This window comes from Ranitomeya imitator, chromosome 5, assembly GCF_032444005.1.
Source record: "Ranitomeya imitator isolate aRanImi1 chromosome 5, aRanImi1.pri, whole genome shotgun sequence".
Taxonomy (NCBI): Eukaryota; Metazoa; Chordata; class Amphibia; order Anura; family Dendrobatidae; genus Ranitomeya; species Ranitomeya imitator.
Genome location: NC_091286.1, coordinates 383,612,080 through 383,623,183, shown reverse-complemented (window position 1 = coordinate 383,623,183; position 11,104 = coordinate 383,612,080). Strand labels below are relative to the sequence as shown.

At 43.0% G+C, this 11,104-nt stretch overlaps 1 protein-coding gene across 1 annotated transcript in view; it reads left to right on the top strand.

Annotated features, from left to right (window-relative positions):
- Positions 1-1,691: 1,691 nt before the first annotated feature.
- HCRTR2 (hypocretin receptor 2) overlaps positions 1,692-11,104 on the top strand; it is a 212,713-nt gene continuing 203,300 nt past the window's right edge. The window contains exon 1 of the mRNA XM_069768020.1: positions 1,692-2,239. Within this exon, the coding sequence (XP_069624121.1) occupies positions 2,023-2,239 (217 nt within the window). The 5' untranslated portion in view covers positions 1,692-2,022. The remainder of the gene's footprint in view (positions 2,240-11,104) is intronic.

The window sequence follows — 11,104 nt, the reverse complement described above, 5'->3', positions numbered from 1 at the left end:
CCCATCAAATATATGCGACTTTTCTGGGATGGATGCGGGCTGCTACTTTTAGGCTGGGTGGGGGCAATATCCATGGTTGCTTACCAGTCTGAAAATACCAGCCCCCAACTGTTTGCTTTAGCTTTGCTGGTTTTTCAGAAATGGGGGGAATCCCACGCTGTTTTGTTTAATTATTTATTTAAATAATTTTAAAAATGTTTAAGGACCCCTCTATTCTTGACAACCAGCCTTAATAAAACTGTTATCAGTGATGCAAGAAGTAGGCTTATAAGAGTAATACTCTGTCAGTAGCTGATGCCTGGGACCAAAAGTAACCTATTTATTGCTAGCCACAGCTGCTGGCTCATGCTGTCATCTGACATTGTGGGAACCGCAGCTTTCTGACTGGCGGTAATGATCTTACCGCCGATCAAAGCCCGTGTTTACCATGCTGTCAGGCAGACGACAGCGTGGGGCACAACAGATGTTCGGGGCCCCCCATTCATCTGAATGAGTTCCGTGTTTGGCCTCAGGTACTGCTCTGGTACCCAAACCAAACTTTTTTTAGATGTTCGGCCAAACCCCCTGGACCAGAACATCCACAGGTTCGCCAATCACTAATGACTACCCCATCATATAGAGTAAATAGACATTTTTGTGCTGTTTAATTTGATTAACATAAATTGAAGATCGTTCATAGCAGCATTCCCTCAATGAATTTAGATGGAACTTCACATTATAATGCTAGTTCCCTTCAGATATAGAGTTATCCACATTTGTGGTCAAGTTTTCCTCTTATTTAAATGCATGACTTTGGGTGCCAGTATCGTGTGGTATAAGTCAAATCCGACCAAAAAGTATATACAAATATGAAAAAGAAAGAGCACTCCAAATAACAAGTGAGCTTCTTTATCCTATGTCACACATATCACTATCAAGATAGACGACTTATACCATGGTATAGAGTGTCAGCCATTCCGGAGTCTTGCAGAAAACCAACGGTAAATGACACTTTTACATTGGTGAAGGGCACAGAAATATATCAATGACAAAATAAAGCATAAACTGAAAAGCAACAATAAATACAAGCTTCAAGAGTTGTATAATAGACAGCCGATGTTTTTAACCTGTGGAACATTGCCCCCTGGAAGGAGAGATTATACCGTAACACGTGCAGTACACCAGTACAGAGTGCGATCATGTCCTTGGTTTACATTGATGTAATTTAAACATTATTTATTCCAGATATAAGCATACTGCTGCTTCTAAGATGCCAAAGCTAGTGAAAAAATACAATTAGAGATCTGTGCATATGTCGCCTTGTTGTCTTCAATAGATATAAAGACAGATGGAAATGTTATCTGTTCCCATATTGTTAACATGGATTCTAAATGTCTTCTATGTGTACCTGTTTTTGTTTCTCTGCTTGGAAGCATTTAACCATGTCCTGCAGTCTTCAGTCTTAAATTATTTTATTATTCTTCACCCCCTGCAAGATATAGGAAATAAACAAAAGAGGAAAAAAATGATTGTCGTCCTGTGCTAATAACCACTAATAAATAGCTAAGTCTAGCAACACATCAATAGGAAATTATTAATTTCCTGCTCAGTTATCATGCAGAGAGCAAGAAAATGCGTTTTGTAATGTCTGAAATGTTAGGGGACGACCCCTTCCTGCAGCTACTATAACATTGACATTGTATGGAAGGGGAAGGGCTGGAGGGGCGAGCGGGAGCTCCTGCACTAGGTGCCAATGAAACACTGACAAAGGAGAGAGCTTTTCTCTTTTTTCCAGCTGTGATCATTTCTTTTCATTTCCTACAAGCAAACGGGATCCAGTGTTCAGCATATTAATGACTTAAGGGCAAAAGTTACTGTGTCTTTAAGTTCTATCAGACAAACGCTTCGCGAGCCGTTTCTGGGATAGATTGCGACAGCTATAACTGGATGCTATCGTTTGCACCTACATAAGTTGGGCAGTCCGCAGCAATTCATGTATTTTATCATCACGGATAAAGGATACACACTTATACCTGGAAAAGCATGCCAGGAACAAAACTTGATGGATTTCTCTATAGGAATTGGTCTGTTCAAGATCTAAACGTGACCAAGGAGCCACTTCTGAACCCATCTTCTGATTATGATGATGAGTTTCTGCGCTACCTCTGGAGGGAATATTTGCACCCTAAGGAATATGAATGGGTGCTTATTGCAGGCTACATTGCAGTATTCATTATTGCTCTGATTGGGAATATTTTAGGTAAGTGACCCTACAAAGGTTACATTCATTATAGTGAGTGGTACGGTATGCTATTTAAGGGGCAATTAGTGTTACATTAAGGTGTTGCATGATTCTTTAGCAGTTTGACAATGCTCGCAGCTGTCACTATAGAGAAGCCTCTAAATTTGTATCTTTGTGACAGTAATATTTGATTTCCCATGTATAGTAAGTAAAGTAAGTAAAAGCAAGCGGTGCTGTAAAGTGCTAGGCAGGTAAAAAGTCACTATTCTACTGTATATCTCCCATAATGGTTTCTTAAATTGAGTTTTGAAATATTGCTGATTGTATTTCTGAAGTTTATATTTTCTTACTATAGCAGTAGGTATCACTATTACTTACAGGAGTATAATTGCTTCTCTCCCTACATCATTTGGGTCCATAATACTAATATATCTAGCCCACTCTCTGAAAACATAAGTAGTAAATTAAAAGGTCTTATCCTATTCTTGAGGCTATATTTCAATGTAAATGCCTCTGATATACTGTCTGTCTGTAGATTGTTTCATTCATCACTATTAAACTACAAGGTATTTAAAATAATAGGGTTTTCAATCACTGTGTTATAGGTGTATAAATCATTACTTACTAGAATGTATCATTGTGTGATTGACCAAGTAGGTTTAATCTTACAAAAACTGTACACTATATTCAAATAATAATTTCAATTGGTTTATATACTTGTATTTCAGCATTATTAAACGTAAATGATCTTCAAGTTTGTTTAAGATGGAAGTGTCTATGATTTTGTACTGCATGTGTCAATTTGAGTCGTGGGTTAATATGCGGCAGCTTACTTTTCATACATTCATGGTAGTACAGAGCCATCTAGTGGACTTATGATGCAATACTTTTTTTATATAATGTATTTCTTTTAGCTTTTTTCAGTATATTTGTAATTATTTTGTCATAATATATCAAATTATCATTAAACTTTACATAAAAATTTGAACTGCAAGCAAAAGAAATAAAATGTAAATTACAGTACATCTGACATTCCAAATAAAATAAATACAAATTATACAAATCAGAAAAGTATAAAATAAGAAAAAAGAATATTGACAAAAATGACATACATATTGCATTATAGACTAATACACTAAGTTCACTTAAAGGTATTATTAAGTTTTTAAATTGCTTTACTTATTTAGACAGTCTGGAGATGAGCAAGTTTGAAATTGACATGTGATTTCTATCTGCTGTGCATCTTCTACAATTAGAGCTACTATCTTAGAGAGTGTACATTGAGATCCATAACCAAAACCTGGACATCAATGCTCAGTAGTTACATTCCAGGCTGAGGAGGTCACTCATGAGATGCTAACCAGCTCTCTCTCCTTCGCTTTCTACACAGAAATTATCTACTCACCTCCATCTTAATTCCACTCAGCTTTTGACCAGCTGCTGTTATCAGTCCTGCAATATCACCAGTCCTCAGCAATCAGCATCAATCTTTTACAGAGAAGTTCTTCTAATCAATGCACTCTTGTTCAAAAGCACTATCTCTATATGCAAATATAGTGATAACACTTGTAGCATAGCGCCTACTATGTCTTGGGGGACACTCGCTTGGCACGGGATTAACGCACTCAGGCACGGATTTCTTATAAAACAGAGTCTTTTAGGTTTATTTCACATGACATAAAGCACATCCTCAGGAACTTGGCAACAGCTTGAACACCATCTCGACATAATCAACTTATATTAATATTATTATTATTTATCATTATAGCGCCATTTATTCCATGGCGCTTTACATGTGAGGAGGGGTATACATAATAAAACAAGTACAATAATCTTGAACAATACAAGTCACAACTGGTACAGGAGGCGAGAGGACCCTGACCGCGAGGGCTCACAATCTACAAGGGATGGGTGAGGATACAGTAGGTGAGGATAGAGCTGGCCGTGCAGCGGTTTGGTCAATCGGTGGTTACTGCAGGTTGTAGGCTTGTCGGAAGAGGAGGGTCTTCAGGTTCTTTTTGAAGGTTTCGATGGTAGGCGAGAGTCTGATATGTTGTGGTAGAGAATTCCAGAGTAGGGGGGATGCACGAGAGAAATCTTGTATGCGATTGTGGGAAGAGGAGATAATAGGGGAGTAGAGAAGGAGATCTTGTGAGGATCGGAGGTTGCGTGGGGTCAGAGACTTCACCACAGTTCGTCTCTGACCCCAGTCAGCATAAGACACAGACCTCGTCTGTTACCTGCTGGCGACCTTCACAGGTTCCTGGACACCTCTTGACCTCAGAGGTGCCCCATACACAATTTCTCTCTCTTCTAACCCCAGTTAGCCACCCGCTTTACTGTGACTTCCTTAATGGACAGTATCACCAACTGTTTCGTCTCTGGTGCCCAGTTCACACTATGCGCTTCGACTCCCTTCTTAAAGGCCTCATGCACACCTTCACCGGTACTGGCTTCTTGCACATCTTCGGGTACATCTATCACACACTTGAAGAGCGGGGCCTCACTCTCTTCATGGACAGACGGCTCCCGTTTTGCCATGGACCTTTCCATCAAGACCTCTGCCGCGACCGGACGACTGTCTTGTTCTGCTTTTAGCGCCAATTCTTCCTCCACTTTACACTCTTCCAGACCCCTAGCCAGGCTAGGCATTGGCAGCTTCACCTCATTACCATTTTGGCACCGGCACGGTAAATCTGCAACCACCATCTTCTCCTCTTGCGAAAGACCTCTTAATGCTTCTCTGAGCACTTCCACATCTTCCCTTAAGGCCTTATTCACACTTAGCCACATTGACAGGTGACCTCTGAGTTCAGAGACTTCCTTCTCCAGCTCATCCACCCTGTGCTCAGCCACTTGTCTCAGGACCCTTTCTCGTTCAACATGGTCTTTCACTGTCTCTTTAATCATCTATATTTCGTGATCCTGTTCTCTTTTGGCTAGCACGTGTCGCACCATCACTTATTTAAATATACTTTCAGATGGGCCAACTTGCTCACCCACACTCTGCTGCTTCAGAGTTTTACCTATTTCTTCATTAACAGGTTCAATCACTTTGCCTCTTTTACGCCTCTGGCGATGGAAGGAAGACTTGCCATTTGTTCCTGAGTCAGCCTTAATGCACTCTTTTCTGCTGGCATCATCATCTGAATGGGAATCACCACCACCGAATCGGTCATCCTGTAACCCACAGTCGCCCCTTACACAGGTCAAACTTTCTGCTATGGCTGCTCCTGCCATCCTGACTTTACCTTGTGGAGCACTGTCATTCCCCTGTGTCAGTGTTTCTGTCATTCTGTCAGCACAACCTCGTACTAAGCTCTAGTGGCTGCTACTGGCCATGACAAGTCACAGTCACCCCCAGAGTCAGTCTCAGACCCCACAACATGGTGAACCTTCCAGTTGCTCTGTAACCGGGTGTCAGCTTCAGAGGCTTTATTAACCACGTCACTTATAGTCTTCTTGGGGTACCCACCAGGTGACATGTCCGTACGTTGGGCAGACGTTCCCTTACCACTGGTCAACCTGACGTCTGAACCTTCAAAAATGCTTTAAGGTACGCAACATTACCAGCCGAGAGCCCTCCATTCTCCTGCTGTAAAGAAGCTCCCTTCTCCCACAAGTCTGTGAATAGCCCAGAGTCCCGGCCAATTATTACCGGACAGGGTAAGTTTGAGACTATGACAACATCATATAATGCAATGTCCTTGTTTGTCTCGAGGGTCATCCTGGCCACTGGATAGTCCTTAGTGACCCCATGGATGCAGATAACCCCAATCTTCCTATTTGGTACTACCCATCCGCTGGGCGCAACCCTCACCAGAGTCACTGAGCTCTCAGAATCAACCATCCCAAATATCTCTTCAGCGTTTATCATCAGGACACACGGCCGTAAACTCTCGCCAGGTGAATAGCTCACATAGCAGACTGGACACACATAATTCATTTGCCCCAGACAACAACCCAACTGCATTACACCTTTGGGATGCACCGCCCCCTTTTGGGAAACCATCATACCCCGGGACTCCACTCCCTTTTGGGCTATTAACCCTATTTGGGTTACCGCCCCCTTTTTTCCTCCGCTGACCACACCAATGCTGCCTGTGCACCCCTGCAACATTATTGAACCTGCATTGAGCCTATTTTTTTATTTTAGGCCTACTAAGTCTGTCTGCGGTCCATCCTTCAAATTGTCCTCCGCTGACCACACCAATGCTGCCCGTGTACCTATGTAACCTTTTTAAACCTGCAGCGAGCCAACTTTGTGGTGTAAGGCCTACTAGCAGTGTCTGTCTGCACCACTCAATACAGCTGTCCTCCTCTTAAAAAAACTGTAACTGCAATTGTCAGGTTTTCAGCCTGTCGGAATTTTAAAACTGCATTGGGGCCACAAGTTTGGATGGGGTCTACAAACTGTGTCTGCAGCTCCAAGGTGTTCTCCAGGTTGCCTTTCCTTAGCTTCAATCTTCAGGCTCTCGTTAAGTAGTTGTTAATATAACACTGCATTAGGCCTACAAGTTGGGTTGGGTTCTAGAAACGGTGTCTGCCGCTCAAAGATGTTCCTCTGGTTGCATTTCCTGAGCTTCTATCTTGAGGCTCTCGTTAAAGAGTTTTTTAATTGACCAACTGCAGTGGGGCTACCAGCTTGGTTGAGTTCTAGAAATGGTGTCTGCCGCTCCAAGGTGTTCTCCTGGTTGCATTTCCTGAGCTTCTATCTTGAGTCTCTTGTTAAAGAGTTTTTTAATTGACCAACTGCAGTGGGGCTACTAGTTTGGTTGGGTTCTAGAAACGGTGTCTGCCGCTCCAAGGTGTTCTCCAGGTTGCCTTTCCTTAGCTTCAATCTTCAGGCTCTCGTTAAGTAGTTGTTAATATAACACTGCATTAGTCCTACAAGTTGGGTTGGGTTCTAGAAATGGTGTCTGCCGCTCCAATGTGTTCTCCTGGTTGCATTTCCTGAACTTCTATCTTGAGGCTCTCGTTAAAGAGGTTTTTAATTGACCAACTGCAGTGGGGCTACTAGTTTGGTTGGGTTCTAGAAACGGTGTCTGCTGCTCCAAGGTGTTCTCCTGGTTGCATTTTCTGAGATTCTATTTTGAGGCTCTCGTTAAAGAGTTTTTTAATTGACCAACTGCAGTGGGGCTACTAGTTTGGTTTGGTTCTAGAAACGGTGTCTGCCACTCCAAGGTGTTCTCCAGGTTGCCTTTCCTTAGCTTCAATCTTCAGGCTCTCGTTAAGTAGTTGTTAATATAACACTGCATTAGGCCTACAAGTTGGGTTGGGTTCTAGAAATGATGTCTGCCGCTCCAATGTGTTCTCCTGGTTGCATTTCCTGAACTTCTATCTTGAGGCTCTCGTTAAAGAGGTTTTTAATTGACCAACTGCAGTGGGGCTACTAGTTTGGTTGGGTTCTAGAAACGGTGTCTGCTGCTCCAAGGTGTTCTCCTGGTTGCATTTTCTGAGATTCTATTTTGAGGCTCTTGTTAAAGAGTTTTTTAATTGACCAACTGCAGTGGGGCTACTAGTTTGGTTTGGTTCTAGAAACGGTGTCTGCCACTCCAAGGTGTTCTCCAGGTTGCCTTTCCTTAGCTTCAATCTTCAGGCTCTCATTAAGTAGTTGTTAATATAATACTGCATTAGGCCTACAAATTGGGTTGGGTTCTAGAAACGGTGTTTGCCGCTCCAAGGTGTTCTCCTGGTTGCATTTCCTGAACTTCTATCTTGAGGCTCTCGTTAAAGAGGTTTTTAATTGAACAACTGCAGTGGGGCTAATAGTTTGGTTGGGTTCTAGAAATGGTATCCGCCGCTCCAAGGTGTTCTCCTGGTTGATTTTCCTGAGCTTCTATCTTGAGGCTCTCGTTAAAGTGTTTTTTAATTGACCAACTGCAGTGGGGCTACTAGTTTGGTTGGGTTCTAGAAACGGTGTCTGCCACTCCAAGGTGTTCTCCAGGTTGCCTTTCCTTAGATTAAATCTTCAGTCTCTCGTTAAGTAGTTGTTATTATAACACTGCATTAGGCCTACAAGTTGGGTTGGGTTCTAGAAACGGTGTCTGCCGCCCCAAGGTGTTCTCCTGGTTGCATTTCCTGAGCTTCTATCTTGAGGCTCTCGTTAAAGAGGTTTTTAATTGAACAACTGCATTAGGCCTACAAGTTGGGTTGGGTTCTAGAAACGGTGTCTGCCGCTCCTAGGCGTTCTCCTGGTTGCATTTCCTGAGCTTTTATCTTGAGGCTCTCGTTAAAGAGGTTTTCAATTGAACAACTGCAGTGGGGCTACTAGTTTGGTTGGGTTCTAGAAACAGTGTGTGCTGCTCCAAGGTGTTCTCCTCGTTGCATTTCCTGAGCTTCAATGTTCAGGCTCTCATTAAATTGTTTTTAATATAACACTGCATTTGGCTTACTTGTTTTGTTGGCCCTACTAACAGTGTCTGCCGCTCCTTGCTGTTCTCCTCCACTGAACAAACCAGGGCCGCCTGTTTACTTCTGTTACCAATTTTGAACTGCATTTAGCCTACTTACTGATTTCGGCCTAATCACTGTGTCAGCCTCTCATTACAGTTGTCCTCCACTGAACAAAGCAATGCAGCCTAGTTAGTCCTGTTACCAATTTTGAACTGCATTTAGCCCACTATATTATTTGGGCCTATATCTGTGTTTCCTCCTCATCCTGCCCATTGCCCAGCCAGTGATAGATGAGTCTGCTGGTACATTGACCCAGAACGCTACATTCCCTGTGCATGCTACACAGCCAGAATGTGACCCTGCTAAAAGTCAGGTTCCCCTTCCCGCATACCATACCACCTTAACCCCTTTCTGACATCGGACGTACTATTCCGTTGAGGTGGGGTGGGCCCCTATGAACACCGACGGGATAGTACGTCCAGCGCGATCGGCGGCGCTCACGGGGGGAGCGCGACCGATCGCGGCCGGATCTCAGCTGCCTATCGCAGCTGACATCCGGCACTATGTGCCAGGAGCGGTCACGGACCGCTCCCGGCACATTAACCCCCGGCACACCGCGATCAAACATGATCGCGATGTGCCGGCGGTGCAGGGAAGCATCGCGCAGGGAGGGGACTTCCTGCGGGCTTCCCTGAGCCCCCCGCAGCAACGCGATGTGATCGCGTTGCTGCGAGGGTCTTACCTCCCTCCCTGCTTGTTCCAGGCCCGGATCCAAGATGGCTGCGGATCCAGGTCCTGCAGGGAGGGAGGTGGCTTCACAGAGCCTGCTCAGAGCAGGCACTGTGAAGCAGCCTGCACTGCTCTCAGATCGGTGATCTGACAGAGTGCTGTGCAAACTGTCAGATCACCGATCTGTGATGTCCCCCCCTGGGACAATGTAAAAAAGTTAAAAAAAAATTTTCAAAATGTGTAAAAAAAAAAAAAAAAAAAATATTCCTAAATAATGAAAAATAATATATATTATTCCCCTAAATACATTTCTTTATCTAAATACAAAAAAAACCAATAAAAGTACACATATTTAGTATCGCCGCGTCCGTAACGGCCCGACCTATAAAACTGGCCCACTAGTTAACCCCTTCAGTAAACACCGTAAGAAAAAAAAAAAAACGAGGCAAAAAACAGCGCTTTATTATCATACCGCCGAATAAAAAGTGGAATAACACGCAATCAAAAAGACGGATATAAATAAACATGATACCGCTGAAAGCAACATCTTGTCCCGCAAAAAACGAGCCGCCATACAGCATCATCAGCAAAAAAGTAAAAAAGTTATAGTCCTGAGAATAAAGCGATGCAAAAATAATAATTTTTTCTATAAAATAGTTTTTATCGTATAAAAGCGCCAAAACATAAAAAAATGATATAAATGAGGTGTCGCTGTAATCGTACTGACCCGCAGAATAAAACTTATTTATCAATTTTACCAAACGCGGAATGGTATAAACGCCTCCCTCAAAAGAAATTCATGAATAGCTGGTTTTTGGTCATTCTGCCTCACAAAAATCGGAATAAAAAGCGATCAAAAAATTTAACGTGCCCGAAAATGTTACCAATAAAATCGTCAACTCGTCCCGCAAAAAACAAGACCTCACATGACTCTGTGAACCAAAATATGGAAAAATTATAGCTCTCAAAATGTGGTAACACAAAAGATATTTTTTGCAATAAAAAGCGTCTTTCAGTGTGTGACGGCTGCCAATCATAAAAATCAGCTAAAAAACCCGCTATAAAAGTAAATCAAACCCCCCTTCATCACCCCTAACTAAAAATTAAAAAAATGTATTTATTTCCATTTTTCCATTAGGGCTAGGGTTAGGGTTAGGGCTAGGGTTAGGGCTAGGGTTAGGGTTAGGGCTAGGGTTAGGGTTAGGGTTAGGGCTAGGGTTAGGGCTAGGGCTTGGGTTAGGGCTAGGGTTAGGGTTAGGGCTAGGGTTAGGGCTAGGGTTAGGGCTAGGGTTAGGGCTTGGGTTAGGCCTAGGGTAAAGGCTAAAGTTAGGGTTGGGGCTAAAGTTACGGTTAGGGTTTAGATTACATTTACAGTTGGGAATAGGGTTGGGATTAGGGTTAGGGGTGTGTCAGGGTTAGAGGTGTGGTTAGGGTTACTGTTGGGATTAGGGTTAGGGGTGTGTTAGGATTAGGGATTCAGTTATAATTGGGGGGTTTCCACTGTTTAGCACATCAGGGGCTCTCCAAACGCGACATGGCGTCCGATCTCAATTCCAGCCAATTCTGCGTTGAAAAAGTAAAACAGTGCTTCTACCCTTCCGAGCTCTCCCGTGTGCCCAAACAGGGGTTTACCCCAACATATGGGGTATTAGTGTACTCAGGACAAATAGGACAACTTTTGGGGTCCAATTTCTCCTGTTACCCTTGGGAAAATACAAAACTGGGGGCTAAAAAATAATTTTTGTGGGAAAAAAAAAG